Below are 16,847 nucleotides of genomic sequence, written 5' to 3'. Positions count from 1 at the left end.
AAAGAAATAAGCAAAAGGTTAGTTTCCACAATTTCCTTTAGTTTACGTATTAGGACCTGATGGAAAAAAAAACATAGACTTTAAATTCAGGAGGCTTGGGTTTTAATCCAGACCCTACTACTTACTGACTGTATGACTGCACCAAGATGTTTAACATCTTTGAGCTTTCACCCATTATTATTTTTTTCTTTTTTAGAGCCAGGAGCTTGCTCTGTTGCCCAGGCTGGAGTGCACTGGCACAAACATGGCTCACTTACAGCAGCCTTGACCTTGACCTCCTGGGCTCAAGCAATCCTTCCACCTCAGCCTCCCAGGTACCTTGGAACTACAGGTGCATGCCACTATAGCCAGCTAATTTTTTTTTTTTTTTGGAGACGGAGTTTTACTCTTGTTGCCCAGTCTGGAGTGCAACGGTGAAATCTGGGCTCACTGTAACCTCCACCTTCCAGGTTCAAGCAATTCTCCTGACTCAGCCTCCCGAGTAGCTGGGATTACAAGCATGTGCCACAATGCCCAGCTAATTTTTTTTTTTTTTTTTTTTTTGAGACGGAGTTTCGCTCTTGTTACCCAGGCTGGAGTGCAATTGCACGATCTTGGCTCACCGCAACCTCCATCTCCTGGGGTCAGGCAATTCTCTTGTCTCAGCCTCCTGAGTAGCTGGGATTACAGGCCCGCACCACCATGCCCAGCTAATTTTTTTTGTATTTTTAGTAGAGATGGGGTTTCACCTTGTTGACCAGGATGGTCTCGATCTCTTGACCTCGTGATCCACCAGCCTTGGCCTCCCAAAGTGCTGGGATTACAGGCTTGAGCCGCCGCGCCCGGCCCTGCCCAGCTAATTTTGTATTTTTAGTAGAGATGCAGTTTCTCCACGTTGGTCAGGCTGGTCTTGAACTTCTGACCTCAGGTGATCTGCCCACCTCAGCCTCCCTAAGTGTTGGGATTATAGGTGTGAGCCACTGTGCCCAGCCTTTTTTTTTTTTTTTTTTTTTCTGGCCAGAGTCTCACTACGCTCCCTAGGCCTCATGCAATCCTCTTGCCTTGGCCTCCCTATAGGTATGTACCACCACAGCTGGTCTTAGCCCATTATCTATAACAAGCAATAATGATATCCACCTCACCCACTGGTCAGAAAATTAACAAAAATCTAACATGGAGAAGCAGTTAGCAACTGGGAAAATGTTGGTTCGTTCCTTGAGGGAGAAAAATTTATCCTCTGGACCTCATGCCAGCTGACAAACAAGAGGGAAGGGCAGAGACTCAGAGAACTATTGTTCACTGGGCACTTACAACAGGCCAGACACTGAGCTACATGCGTTCAATACCTGAGATCATCCATCTTCACACAAACTTCTGAGGTAAAATTTGGTCCCATCTTATACAAAGGGAAATAGGAGCTGGTGCCGTGGCTCACGCTTGTAAATCCCAGCACTTTGGGAGGCTGAGGTAGGAAGATCACTTGAGGCCAGGAGTTCAAGACCAGCCTGGGCAACATGGCGAAACCCCATTCTATTAAAAATACAAAAATTAGCCAGGTGTAGTGGCAGGCACCTGTAATCCCAGCTACTTGGAAGGCTGAAGCAGAAGAACCACTCGAACCCGGGAGGCAGAGTTTGCAGTGAGCTGAGATCGTACCACTGCACTCTAGTCTGGGCGAGACAGAGTGAGACCCTGTCTCAAAAAAAAAAAGAAAAAAACATAAGTAGGGAACAGGTTCAGAGAGGTGAACTGTTAGTAAATGGCAGAAGCAGTATGCAGGCCTCAGGCTTTGGTTTGTCTTTTTTTTTTCTTTTTCTTTTTCTTTTTGAGATGGAGTTTCGCTCTTGTCGGTCGCCCAGGCTGAAGTGCAGTGGCAGGATCTCAGCTCACCACAACCTCCATCCTCTGGTTTCTTTTTCTCTTTTTATCTGGTTGGCACCAGTGTTTATTTCAGCAAGCAGGTCTAGAAGACCTGGGTCTGTCCAGTGGAGTCCTGGAGCCTCCAGCTTCCCACTGGCCTTCGGGTTATGGAACTTGTGTCCAGCAAAGATAGCCTTGTCCCCAAGAGCCTCCTCGATCCTCATGAGTTGGCTGTATTTAGCCAGACACTCTGAGTGGCAGGGGGTGCCAGTCTTGATCTGTCCTGTGCAGAGCCCCACAAAGTCAGCAATGAATGTGTCCTCAGTCTCCCCAGAGCGGTGGCTCACCATCACCCCCAAGCTGTTAGACTGGGCCAGTTTGCACACCTGGATTGATTTGGTCACTGAGCTGATCTGATTGACCTTCAGCAGCAGACAGCTGCAGGCCTTCTCAACAGCCTGGGCAATCCTCTTGGGGTTGGTGACTGTCAGGTCACCCCCTACAATCTTTAATGTCCACTCCCAAGAGGAACGAGGTCCAAGTTGCCCAGTCATCCTGGTCAAAGGGGTCCTCGATGGAGATCACAGGATAGTTCTTTTTTTTTTTTTTTTTTTTGAGACAGAGTTTCGCTCTTGTTACCCAGGCTGGAGTGCAATGGCGTGATCTCGGCTCACCGCAAACTCCGCCTCCTGGGCTCAGGCAATTCTCCTGCCTCAGCCTCCTGAGTAGCTGGGATTACAGGCATGCGCCACCACGCCCGGCTAGTTTTTTGTATTTTTATTTTTATTTTTTAGTAGAGACAGGGTTTCACCATGTTGACCAGGATGGTCTCGATCTCTTGACCTCGTGATCCACCCGCCTCGGCCTCCCAAAGTGCTGGGATTACAGGCTTGAGCCACCACGCCCGGCCCACAGGATAGTTCTTGATGAACCTCTTATACAGCTCTCGAGCTTCTCCCCAGTGATGTGTCATGCGGGATCATCAGGTGACATGAAGTTAAGATCGTACTTCCCATTTCAACAGAACTTAGATGCTGCCACATCCATGCAAATCACCACCTTGTCTGGGTAACCAGCTGCCTGGATGGCCGTCTTCAGCAGCTCCAGGGCCTCACTGTTTTCCAGGAAGTTGGGTGCGAAGCCACCTTCATCACCCACATTGGTGGCATCCTTCCCATACTTGGCCTTGATGACCCCCTTAAGGTGGTGGTAGACCTCAGCACCAATGCGCATGGCTTCCATGAAGAAGCTGGCTTCCATGGGCAGAATCATGCATTCCTGCATACCCAGCTTGTTTACAGCATGGGAGCCCCCGCTGATCATGTTGAAGGCTGGCACTGGGAGTATGAGGTCAGGGTCCCCAGCAAAATCTGCAATGTGGTGGTACAGGGGGGACCCCCTTCTCAGCTGCTCCCACCTTATACACGGCCAAGGACACACCCAGGATGGCACTGGCCCCAAACTTTTGACTTATTCTAGGTCTCATCCAGCTCAATCATAAATTTGTCAACTTTTTCTTGATCCAAAACACTCAGTTTCTTTTCCAGCAGAGCAGGGCCTAGAGTCTTGTTGATGTGTTCCACAGCTTTGCGGACTCCCAGGTAGTGGACTTTGTCTCCATCTCTTAGTTCCAGAGCTTCATAGATACCTGAGGATGCCCCACTGGGCACAGCTTCTCAGAATCAGTCCTTGGCTATGTGCAGGTCCACCTCCACTGTGGGGTTGCCCCTGGAGTCCAGGATTTCCTGAACAAAGATTTTCTGCATGTCCATGGCTGGGATGTCTTTGCTGGAGGTCGGATGGAGATCTGAGGCTAGGTGGCAACTGGGACAGTGTCCCTGCCCTTCGGTTTCAAGTGATTCTCCTGCCTCGGCCTCCTGAGTAGCTGGGATTACAGGCACCCTCCAACACGTCCAGCTAATTTTTGTATTTTTAGTAGAGATGGGTTTCACCATGTTGGCCAGGCTGGTCTCGAACTCCTGACCCTGTGATCTACCTGCCTCGGCCTCCCAAAGTGTTGGTATTACAGGCATGAGCTACCGCACCCGACCGGTTTGTCTGTCTTAAAGTATCTGTGAAAATATCTGTCTGTGAAAATATACCCTGGTCCTTTTGCAAGTCCTTTCACATATACAACCTCGTTTGATCCTCATAACAACTCTATGAGCTGAACAAGACAGATATCAACCGCACTGTGCAGAGGAACAAACAGATACCAAGAAATTAAGTGATTTGCCCAAAATTATAAAACCAGGCAGTAGCAGAACCAGAATCAAGGTCCAGGGGTCTTGACTCCCACAGTCCTGTGTCTTACTCCTACATTCACAGTGACGACTGGAGTAAAGTTATTTTGGGCCTAATGGGGTGAAAGTACCAAGTAGTACATAATGTGGAAACATATGCAAATAATAAGGCAAATGAAATGAAAACAGGAAGGAAAGCACACCTGGAGGTTGTAGACTCCCAGACCTAGAGGAAACTTATAGCTCCAATCTCCTCTCACAGAAAACATAACTGCTGGCCAGGCACAGTGGCTCACACCTGTAATCCCAGCACTTTGGGAGGCCAAGGTGGACGAATCACTTAAGGTCAGGAGTTTGAGACCAGCCCGGCCAACATGGCGAAACCCCTTTTCTACTAAAAATAAAAAAATTAGCCAGGCATGCACCTGTAATTTCAGACACTCAGGAGGCTGAGGCAGGAGAACCACTTGAATCTGGGAGGCGGAGGTTGCAGTGAGCCGAGACCACACCACTGCACTCCAGCCAGCCTAGGCAACAGAGCGAGACTCCATCTCAAAAAAAAAAAAAAAAAGGAAGGAAGAAAGAAAAGAAAAGAAAAGAAAAAAAGAAAGAAAGAAAGAAAGAAAAGGTAACTGCTGAGACATCAATGAGCTACAGGAAGTCAGAGGCAGGTGTGGGGCTGCATACTTACTCTCTTGCCCAGCCTTCTACTGTACCCACTGTTATCAATAGGGGTTCCTAAAGTAGAGGAAGGAGCAGCCCTGGATGAGAGCAGAAGAGCCCAGTTTGGACTGTGACGTAAAATCGCAAGACACAGTTGAAGCTCAAGATCTACAAAAACCATAAGAGTTACCAGCTCTGGTCTACCTTGAACTTGAAGGATGCCAAGATCAGGTGCTCTGAGGAAGCGCGGCTGCATGAGAGAGTATGCAGCGCGTGGCTCTCTTCCTCATTTCCTGGGTAAACACTGGGAGGCTGTGTAAATAAGAACTTTGGTCCCTGGGCCCAGGCTGTTTATCCATTGGCAACTGATTTCCCTCTCTGGCCACTTCCTCCGGGACAGAGTTTGGCCTGCTTGTGTTTCCAAAGCTTTGTTTATACTCTTATTTGGGATATGGAGCCATGGGAAGAAATGGGTGTTTTGGACATGAGAAAAAAAACATATTTCTCTTCAGGCCCCAAACCAACATGTGGCTCAAATGACCGGCCCATTTATTCCCAGTCAATAAGCTATGTGATTAGAGATGGAGAGGGGTAGATGGAAGAGCAGATACTCATGTGAGCTAATCTGTGAGGCTAGGGAGGACTTTTCTTTTCTTTCTTTTTTTTGTGAGACGAAGTCTCAATCTGTCTCCCGGGCTGGAGTGCAGTGGCACACTTTTAACTCATTGCAACTCCCATCTCCCAGGTTCAAGTGATTCTCCTGCCTCAGCCTCCCAAGTAGCTGGGATTACAGGCATGTGCCACCATGCCTGGCTAATTTTGTATATAGAGACAGGGTTTCATCATATTGGCCAGGCTGGTCTTGAACTCCTAACCTCCTGATCCACCTGCTTCAGCCAAGTGCTGGGATTACAGGCTTAAGCCACTGAGCCCAGCCTATAACGTCTTTTTCCTCAGGCCAGACAGTGGGCACACTAATGTTCATTATATTACTTTTTATCCTTTTTGTGTGTGTCTAAAATATGTTTTTTTCTTTTTCTTTTTTTGAGATGGGGTCTTGCTCTGTCACCTAGCCTGGAGTACAGTGGCACGATCTTGGCTCACTGCAACCTCCACCTCCCAGGTTAAGTGATTCTCATCTCTCAGCCTCCCGAGTAGATGCGATTATAGCCATATGCCACCACACACAGCTAATTTCTGTATTTTTAGTAGAGGCAGGATATCACCATGCTGGCCAGGCTGGTCTCAAATTCCTAGCCTCAAGTGATCCACCGGCCTCGGCCTCCCAAAGTGCTGGGATTACAGGCATGAGCCACCGTGCCAGGCCTATGTGTGTAAAATACTTTAAATGCACTCTATTTTTAAAAACTCTAGAACTGGGGGACTAGAGTTCCATTCTGCATTCTATCACCACCTTGCTGTGTGCCTGGAAAAGTTTACATGTTTATAAAATGGATGAGAATGTCTCCCAATTTTCTACCAATCCTTTTTATCATATTTTCACCATAAGCCCCCTAAATGCATTTACTTGTGTTCCCATTTTCACTTGCTAAATATTAGGTCAGAATTTCTGATCAAGGCTGTCAAAGTGACCAGAAAGGGTTTATTACAGCCATGAGCAAGGAAACCTGACTTATTTGGTCTTCTCACAAGTATAACTTCCTAAGTTAGGTGTGGGGGATGGGGTGTATGTGTGTGTGTGCGCGCACGCGCGTATGTTGTTGTTGTTTTCTTTTTTTTTCCCTTTGAGATAAGTTCTTGCTATGTTGCCCAGGCTGGAGTATGGTGGCGAGATGAGACCATACTTCAATGCAGCCTTGAACTGGGCTCAAGGGATCCTCTTGCCTCAGGCTCCTGAGTAGCCAGAATAACAGGCCTGTGCCACCATGGTCTCAAACATCCAACCCCAGGTGATCCACCTGCCTTGGCCTCCCAAAGTGCTGGGATTACAGGCATGAGCCACTGTGCCCGGCCAGACTGAATTTTTTAATGTACAGCTTTAGAATGCTGGATTCAGAAAAACTGGAGCACCAGAGCAGAACCTGCATACTCCTAAGGGCGTAATATTTTGTCTGCCTTGGTAAGTTTGTAAATAACAAAAATAGCAAAAGCTACTATTCATGAAGGGTAGATACTTCAAATACATTATCTTCACTTATCCCCCCATCCTTGACTATTATTGTCTTTTTAAAAATTTTTTTGGTCTCACTCTGTTGCCCAGGCTGGAGTGCAGTGATATAATCATGGCTCACTGCAGCCTTGACCTTCCAGGCTCAACAGATCCTCCTTCTTCAGCTTCTTGAGTAGTGGGAACCACAGGTGTGTACCACCATGCCCAGCCAATTTTTTTACTTTTGTAGAGATGGGGGTCTCACTATGTTGCCCAGGCTGGTCTCAAACTCCTGTCTGGGCTCAAGCAATCCTCTCACCTTGGCTTCCCAAAGGGCTAGGATTACAGCCATGAACCACTGTGCCTGGCCTGTCTTCCTCTTAAAGAGGGAAAATAACACCAGAGGGTTTAGGAGACCAAGGATTCAAACTAAGACATTAAAGGTCATTTTCTTACTTTAATACCAGCTGCTCCACTAGTAAGAGCCCACCCTCCTGTGAGTAGAGCCTGATCCTTGGCCTAAATGGGTTAAGGAAACCTCTAAAGCCATCTACAGGAAAAGCATGAGTTTGTCTCATCTTGGAGGGAAATAAGACTCTGCAATTCAGAGAGCAAACACTTCACTCACAGCGGCTGGCAGCTCCTTGAGTTGTTGGTAGCGAAGAAGCTTAATGCTTCAAGGAAAGTCTCTGTGGTTCTGTCATCAATGCCACTGTACAGTTATTATAACTAATAAATAACTTTCTTCCTTGGGAATAAGACTACCTTGTGGTCAGCGCAATAAACAAGTGCCGAATATTTTCTGACACAACATAAGCTGTCATAAGTTAATCAAAACTTCTTCTGGGACAATGCTATTACACTATATGAAGTCTTAGGTGCTAAGAGAGAGTTTCTAAAATAACACAAGGGGGAAGTCACATATGATAATTTTGTGCCGAATTTGAACAATTTTTTTTTCCCTACAGCTAAAATAATCCCCATGATTCCTACAAACTAAGTGTGGTTTCTAAGATAGGACCTGTTCTTAAGTTTCAAGTCTAAGGGGTCAGGGGCAGGATGACCTCATCTCAAAGACTACACTGCCTAGAATCTGTCCTGAGTGGCCTCTAAATTCTCAACTAATACCCACAAAGTCAAAACAGTTACAGTTGGACAGAAATGAGAGATCATGTGGCCCAGCCCACTTTACAAAAGAAGAATCTGAGGGGAAGTGACTTGCCCAGTCAGCTGAGAGTTAGAGTTAAATTTTACTGTATCTATTGTCTCCCCGTCCCAGGTCAGTGCTTTTTCCACTACAATAATTACAGTACTCTTGGGACAGTGTTGTGAACATAATCAGAAAAAGTCCTACCTCTATCATTTACAATGAGGAAACATGAGAAACCAGACTTTCAGATGAAACAAGGAGGTATAATATATAGATATATAAAAGAAAAACCAAACTTGAAGGGAAAAAGCACTCTGGCACCTTTGGGAGGCATGGGAAATCACGTGTCCACTGAAGGGGAGGCTCAAGGACAGGAGAGCGGGCCTCTACAGTGAAAAGGGAGATGCAACTAGGGGCTTGAGGGTGTGGAGGGAACAGAATGGACTTACATCTCTGCATCTGCTTGCTGTACTCGGACATGTTATCCGGACGGATGGAGCGCAAGAATTTAATGTAGTCATCGCTGTGGTACTTGGTCATCTCCTCAGCATTGGCTTTGTGAGGGCGCTAGAGGGCAGAAGGGAGAAAGGGCAAGTTAGTTTTGACCACTGCCAGTCCACTCAGTCTAGTCTGAACATTTATATTGCTGCCCAGCATGGAGCTAGCTGCTATAAAGAATAAAAAGAAATAACTGATTAGATTCAGGCCTCAAGAAATTTACCATCTAACTAGGCAAACAAGATGTATCAGAAGACCTAGAGCAGCTCAAGCTCTATCACTTAGGCAAGTTCTTATCTCTTTCCTTATTTACTAAACAGCGACAACATGGACTGCACAGGGAAGTTGTGAGAATTGGATGAGATTGTTAAATCTCCTTGTAAACTGTAAAGTGTTTTACAAAATTATTACTTTTTTTTTTTTTTGAGACACAGTCTCACTCTGTCACCTGGACTGGAGTGTTGGAGTGCTATAGCATGATCTCTGCTCACTGCAACCTCTGCCTCCTGGGTTCAAGAGATTCTCCTGCCTCAGCCTCCTGAACAGTTGAGATTACAGGCATCCACCACCACGCCCAGCTAATTTTTGTATTTTTATTAGAGATAGGGTTTTGCAGTGTTGGTCAGGATGGTCTCGAACTCTTGACCTCAGGTGATCTACCCTCCTCAGCCTCCCAAAGTGCCGGAATTACAGATGTGAGCCATGGTGCCCAGACCACAAAATTATTCCTTTTTATTATTAAATATTATATAAAGGCCGGGCACGGTGGCTCACGCCTATAATCCCAGCACTTTGGGAGGCCGAGGCAGGCAGATCATGAAGTCAAAAGATCGAGACCATTGTGGCCAACACGGTGAAACCCCATCTTTACTAAAAACACAAAAAATTAACGGGGCGTGGTGACATGTGCCTGCAGTCCCAGCTACTTGGGAAGCTGAGGCAGGAGGATCACTTGAGGCAGAGGTTGCAGTGAGTCAAGATCACGCCACTTCACTCCAGCCTGGCGACAGAACAAGACTCTGTCTCAAAATAAATAAATACTATATAAAATTATGGACAGCCCGGGTGTGGTGGCTCATGCCTGTAATCCAAGCACTTTGGAGGCCAAGGCAGGCGGATCATCTGAGGTTGGGAGTTCAAGACCAGCCTGACCAACATGGTGAAACCCCGTCTTTAAAAAAAAAAAAAAAAAAAAAATATGGACAAAATAGCTCCAAGAGTTCATAAATAAAGGGTATCTAATGACAACTGAAACAGATGAGAACTCCTTTATAAGTCATCACATCAACAATTTTGATCACATCCTTCCCACTAACACTTCTCTGACCTGATAATTTCCTGATAATATCCCAACATTCTGACTCCTCCTTCCTTCTTTTAAAAATTCTCCTTTTCCTCCCATCCCTTAAAGGTAGGTCTTCTTCAGAGACGACCCTCTGCCTCTCTAATTATCAATACAATAAAAGTCCTTACTTCATGTCATCCACAGGTTCTTGGAAATTGTGACTGTAAGTAAAACAATGTATAAAGAAACCAATTTTACCATAGGCTAATTAATATAAATAAGAACTTAAATTCCTACAGCATATTTCTGTCACAAAAACATCGCTAAACTTCTAAATAAAGACCCAAAACACTTCGAACATTAAACCCTGAAATAAATGTGAACTATATATATATTTAAGAAAGATTTATAAAAATAAAAAAGATCATTATTGGGCTGGTTGAAGTGGCTCATGCCTATAATCCTAGTACTTCAGGAGGCTGAGGCAGGTGGATCACCTGAACCCAGGAATTTGAGACCAGCCTGGGTAACATGATGAAACCCTGTCTCTACAAAAATATAAAAAATTAGCCGGCTGTGATGGCACTTGCTTATGGTCCCAGCTACTCAGGAGGCTAAGGTGAGAGGATCACCTGAGCCCAAGGATGTCAAGGCTACAGTGAGCTGTTATCTTGCCGCTGCATTCCAGCCCGGGCAACAGAGCAAGACCTTGTCTCAAAAAAATATATACATTATTATTTACCCAATTTTTGGTGAATCAGTTTATATTGAATGGGGATCCATAAACCACAATTAATCTTATTTTGTCATGTTAGTTTTTCAGGACATCATATTATATTGCTGACGTACTAGTACTATTTAAAATGCCATTTTGAAACATGTTGAGTATTTTTATTATATGTATGATTTATTAATTCCAAAAATCTCCTGATAATTTTTCATCAAACATAATTTGATTCATTACTATATGAACAGAAAATGAATTTTGATGGTTATACATGACAATATAAAATCAAATTATATCACAGCAATAAGTTGTGATTCTATTAAACATTTTTGAAATCTTAAAAAAAAAAAGTGACGACAGTTGTCATGGTGGTAGGTTAAATCAAGTAATAAATGTATGCAAAGTGAAAATAGCAAGGAGTACCTTCTGCTATCATGCAGCTCAAAAACGAACAAAACATGGCAGGCTCAATGAGTGTTTTTGTATCACATCTTTCACTGTTGTGCATCTGTATGATTATTGTCTACTTTACGAATTTTTATTTGACAATCTTTGGATTTCAAGAGTGGCCAAAGCCTGTCCCTGCAGCACAGCACAAGGAACCAACCTTGGACAGGATGCCATTCCAACACAGAGTGCTCTCACACCCACATTCACACTTGTGCAGACGAGGGCCAGGGAAACATGCCAATTCACCTCACATGCACATCTTTGGGATGGGGGGGGAAACTGGAGTACCTGGAGAAAACCTACACAGACATGGGGAGAATGCGCAAACACCACACAGATAGTAGCCACGCCAGGAATCAGTTATTTTTCTCCTCAACATTATAACTAAATGATGCTGAGCTAAATGATATTTCGAGAACCTGCCGTATTTTCTGTAGTTTATAAAGCATTTTCAACACACAGCCAACATTTATTGTTTTCTCTCTGACAGTCACTGTTCCAGGCACTTTATTTTATTTATTTATTTTTTTTTTTTTGAGACGGAGTTTCGCTCTTGTTACCCAGGCTGGAGTGCAATGACACGATCTCGGCTTATCGCAACCTCCGCCTCCTGGGTTCAGGCAATTCTCCTGCCTTAGCCTCCTGAGTAGCTGGGATTACAGGCACGCACCACCATGCCCAGCTATTTTTTTTTTTGTATTTTTAGTAGAGACGGGGTTTCACCATGTTGACCAGGATGGTCTCGATCTCTTGACCTTGTGATCCACCCGCCTCGGCCTCCCAAAGTGCTGGGATTACAGGCTTGAGCCACCGCGCCCGGCCCCAGGCACTTTAAATGCTATCTCGTATGATTCTCACAACAACCTTTTAAAGATCTTTTTTTTTTTTTTGGCTTTTTGTTTTTTTTCCTTTTTGTGGAGAACGGGGTCTCACTATATTGCCCAGGCAGGCCTCGAACTCCTGGGCTCAAGCTATCCTCCCGCCTCTGCCTCCCTAAGAGCTGGGATTACAGGCGTGAGCCACAGTGCCCGGCCTTAACCTTTTAAAGATCTAAGCCCTGGAGGATCACTTGAGCCTAGGACTTCCATGGTAGCCTGGACAACATAGTGAGACCCAATCTTTTTCTTTTTTAAAAAATAATTATGGGGCCAGGTGCAGTGGCTCACACTTGTAATGTCAGCACTTTGGGAGGTGGAGGTTGAAGTGAGCTGAGATTGCGCCATTGTACTCTAGCCTGGGTGACAGAGCAAGACTCTGTCTCCAAAAAAAAAAAAAAAAAAAAGCCACTAAGAAAAGGACCACTCTAAGCCCAGGAATTCATGCAGTTGCACGGGTCACATGACCCTGTAGTCAACCCTGAAATTAGAGGTGGGCAGATGACCTGAGGACTGAGACCACTCTGGCCAACATAGTGAAACCTCATCTCTACCAAAAGTACCAAAATTAGCGGGGCATGGTGGTGGGTGTTTGTAATCCCAGCTACTTAGGAGGCTGAGGCAGGAGAATCACTTGAACTTGGGAGGCGGAGGTTGCAGTGAGCCGAGACAGTGCCACTGCGTTCCAGCCTGGGCAACAAAGCAAGACTCCATCTCAACAAATAAATTAATTAAATAAAATAAAAATAAAATTTAAAAAATTATCAGGCAACCTCTCTGAGCCAGAATAGGTTCAGACTCCCAAGTTTTTCAACTCTGAAAAACAAAACAAATCAAAAAAATACTTTAAAAGTTCATGGCCAGCTATGGTGGCTCACACCTGTAATCCCAGCATTTTGAGAGGCCAAGGCGGAAGGATTGCTTTAGGCCAGCAGTTCGAGACCAGCCTGGCTAACATGGTAAAACCCCATCTCTGCAAAAAATACAAAAATTAGCCGGGTGTGGTGCCAGGCTACTGTAATCCCAGCTACTCAGGAGGCTGTGCCATTAGAATCAGGAGGCAGAGGGTACAGTGAGCCCACATGGTATCACTACACACCAGCCTGGGTGACAGAGCAAGACTCTGTTTCAAAAAAAAAGTCCATGGCCGGGCACTGTGGCTCATGCCTGTAATCTCAGCACTTTGGGAGGCCGGATGGGGCAGATCACTTGAGGTCAGAAGTTTGAGACCAGCCTGGCCAAAATGGGGAAACCCCATCTCTACTAAAAATACAAAAAATTAGTCAGGAATGGTGGCAGGCCTCTGTAATCCCAGCTACTCAGGAGGCTGAGGCAGGAGAATCTCTTGAATCCAGGAGGTGGAAGTTGCAGTGAGCCGAGATCATACCACTGCACTCCAGCCTGGGCAACAGAGTGAAACTCCATCTCAAAAAAAAAAAAAAAAAAAAAAGTTCACACTATTATTATCCTCATTTTACAGGGAGGAAACTGCAGAAGAGAGATATTAAGTAACTTCCCTGAGGTTACACAGCTGGTAAACTAGAAGGAATGCAGAGATCTAGCTCCTGTTGCCCAGGCTGGAGTGCAGTGCCACAATTTCAGCTCACTGCAACTTCCACCTCCTGGATTCAAGAGATTCTCTTGCCTCAGCCTCCCGAGTAGCTGGGACTCTCATTTAATCCTCATTTAATTTAATGAGGAATATAAGACTGAACAACAGATACTGTTTTATCAAAAACAGCCAGCCAGGTGCAGTGGCTGATGCCTGTAATCCTAGCACTTTGGGAGGCTGAGGCACGTGGATCACAAGGTCAGGAGTTCAAGACCAGCCTGGCCAAAATGGTGAAACCCCGTCTCTACTAAAAATACAAAAATATTAGCCAGGCATGGTGGCAGGTGCCTGTAATCCCAGCTACTTGGGAGGCTGAGGCAGGAGAATTACTTGAAACCAGAAGGCGGAGGTTGCAGTGAGCCGAGATCGTACCACTGCACTCCAGCCTAGGCAACAGAGCGAGACTCCGTGTCCAAAACAAACAGCCATAGTGAAGCCAGGTGCAGTGGCATGCACCATAGTCACAGCTGCTCAGGAGTCTAAGATGTAAGGATTTGGCTGGGTATGGTGGCTCACGCTGTAATCCCAGCACTTTGGGAGGCCGAGGTGGGTGGATCACCTGAGGTCAGGAGTTCGAGACCAGCCTGGCCAACATGGTGAAACCCCATCTCTACTAAAAGTACAAAAATTAGCTGGTGTGGTGGCACATACCTGTAATCCCAGCTACACAGGAGGCTAAGACAGGAGAATTGCTTGAGCCCAGGAGGCAGAAGTTGCAGTGAGCCGAGATTGCATCACTGCACCCCAGCCTGGGCGACAAGAGCGAGACTCTGTCTCAAAAAAAAAAAAAAGATGTAAGGATTACTTAAGCTCAGGAGTTCAAGGCCAGCCTGGGCAAATACATAGCAAGACTCTGTCTCTAAAAAGGCAAATCAAAACACCCACAGTGAAAGAAAAAAGATTTGGTTCCAAATACCAAGTTGTTTTTACTATACTAAACCCTTTACTTTCTTTCTAATGTCATCAAAACTCTGGTCTGGCAGTCCCTTCTACACAGATGACTGCACAAACTCCATTTTGATCTTTGTTCTGAGCTCCAGATTGACAGTTCCAATAGCTTCTCAGTCTGCTCCACCCACAAATCCTAAAGGCACTTCAAATTCAACTGGACTCAACAATTTGTTGTTGGGAGCCTAGAAGCACTCAAATTCCACTTACCTTCCAGAAGTTCTCTTTCGGTATTTCTGTTAATGATACCAACGTCCACTCAGGCTGAAAACCTAAGTGTCATTTTAAACTTTTTTGCCTCCCTGTTTCAATCCATTGCCAGTCTCTCTCATTATGCCTCCATAATCCTGACTGCATCTACTACCCTATTTTTCCTATGCTCCCGTTCCCCAAGTTTCCTGTTCTCATCACCAACCACCTAGTTGTTCAAGATCAAAGCCAGGGTATCACCTTTTTTTTTTTTTTTTTTTTTTTTGAGACAGAGTCTTGCTAAAGTAGCTGGGATTACAGGCACCAGCCACCATGCCCAGCTAATTTTTGTATTTTTAGTAGAGACAGGGTTTCACCATGGTGGCCAGGCTGGTCTCAAACTCCTGACCTCAGGTAATCTGCCGGCCTCAGCCTCCCAAAGTGCTGAGACCACAAGCATGAGCTACCACATCCGGTCTGGGGTATCACCTTTGATTCTTCTTTTTCTACCTAGTACATTCAGCCTCTCTTGAAACTACCATTTGTATCTGTCAAATATGTACACTTCCATTCCTGGGCTACACTTTTTTTGACTTGGATTCTGACAACAATCTCCTAACTAGTATCCTAACCTCCCTCTTCACCATCGTTAATTTATATTCAATACTACAGGCAGAGTTTTCCATCTTTTTCTTTTTCTTTTTACTTTTTTTTTTTGTCTGAGACAGAGTCTCGTTCTGTTGCCTAGGCTGAAGTGCAATGGTGCAATCTCAACTCACTGCAACCTCCACCTCCTGGGTTCAAGTGATTCTCCTGCCTCAGCCTCCTGAGTAGCTAGGATTACAGGCATGCGTCACCACACCCAGCTGATTTTTATATTTTTAATAGAGACAGGGTTTCAACCATGTTGGCCAGGCTTGTCTCCAACTCCCGACCCCAGGTGATCTGCCCTTCTTGGCCTCCCAATGCTGGAATTACAGGCATGAGCCATAGCGCCCAGTCTTTTTCTTTTTTTACTTAGACAGAATCTCCCTATGTTGCCCAGCTGATCTCAACTCCTGGGCTAAAATGATCCTCTTGCCTCAGGTCTTTTTCTTTTTTATTTAGAGACAGGATCTCCCTTTGTTGCCCAGGCTGGTCTCGAACTCCTGGACTCAAGTGATCCTCTTGCCTCAGCCTTGCTAGTAGCTGGGATTACAAGCATGTGTCACTGTGCCTCGTGTAGAGTTATCAGTCTTTTTTTTTTTTTTTTTGAGACGGAGTTTCGCTCTTGTTACCCAGGCTGGAGTGCAATGGCGCGATCTCGGCTCACCGCAACCTCCGCCTCCTGGGTTCTGTCAATTCTCCTGCCTCAGCCTCCTGAGTAGCTGAGATTACAGGCACGCACCACCATGCCCAGCTAATTTTTTGTATTTTTAGTAGAGACAGGGTTTCACCATGTTGACCAGGATGGTCTCGATCTCTTGACCTCGTGATCCACCCGCCTCAACCTCCCAAAGTGCCGGGATTACAGGCGTGAGCCACCACGCCCGGCCCAAATTATCAGTCTTAAAATGCAAACTGAATCATGCCACTTCCCTCTAAAAACACTTCAAAGGCTTCATTACTCAAAATATCAAGTTCAAACTCTTTAACCTGGCTTGGAAAGCCAGAATAATCTGATTCCTGCTCACCTCTCTTGCACTTCTCTAAATATTTTATGCTCTATCCCAGGAAACACCAAATACAAAGCACTAATAAGGGCCAGTTTAGCTAACTTGGTGCTTAAAACAAACAAACAAAACACTGGTGAGCAGAGGACAGCCTTTATTTACATAATTCTAGGTGATGACTGCCATGAGGGAATTTGGGCCCAACTGCCAGATCCTTTCTAGACAAATTTCATTTTTTAAAGGTTGGCCACTAACATAAAGTCCTTAAAATACTTTGTGAGTTAAATAAAACATGTTTGAGAGGCTGAATTTGTCTCATTCACTGTGCCAATCTGCCAAGTACCATTTTGTTTGCAGTTTTCCAAGGGCAATCTCTCTCACCTTTAAGCCTTTATACATGCTATGACCTAGAACACAGTTCTCTTCACACCCTCTACTCAACCTTTAGGTTGCAAATGAAGTCAAGCCAGGCACACACTTGTAGTCTCAACTATTTGTGAGGCTGAGGCAGGAGAATCACTTGAGCACAGGGGTTTGAGGCTATAGTGCATTATAATCTCACCTATGAATAGCCGCTGCATTCCAGCCTGGGCAATATAGCAAGGC

General features: G+C 45.3%; 1 protein-coding gene and 1 pseudogene across 2 annotated transcripts in view; both read right to left on the bottom strand.

The window, feature by feature from the left end:
* Positions 1-16,847, bottom strand: part of HDAC1 (histone deacetylase 1) — a 46,923-nt gene that overhangs the window by 10,156 nt on the left and 19,920 nt on the right. For both annotated transcript variants that reach the window (XM_010348133.3, XM_074380455.1), the window contains exon 3: positions 8,455-8,572. In XM_010348133.3, the coding sequence (XP_010346435.2) occupies positions 8,455-8,572 (118 nt within the window). The remainder of the gene's footprint in view (positions 1-8,454; positions 8,573-16,847) is intronic.
* On the bottom strand, positions 9-8,461 carry LOC104652838 (beta-enolase-like; annotated as a pseudogene).

This window comes from Saimiri boliviensis, chromosome 11 (assembly GCF_048565385.1).
Source record: "Saimiri boliviensis isolate mSaiBol1 chromosome 11, mSaiBol1.pri, whole genome shotgun sequence".
Lineage (NCBI taxonomy): Eukaryota > Metazoa > Chordata > Mammalia > Primates > Cebidae > Saimiri > Saimiri boliviensis.
This window is presented reverse-complemented; position numbering and strand designations above follow the sequence as displayed.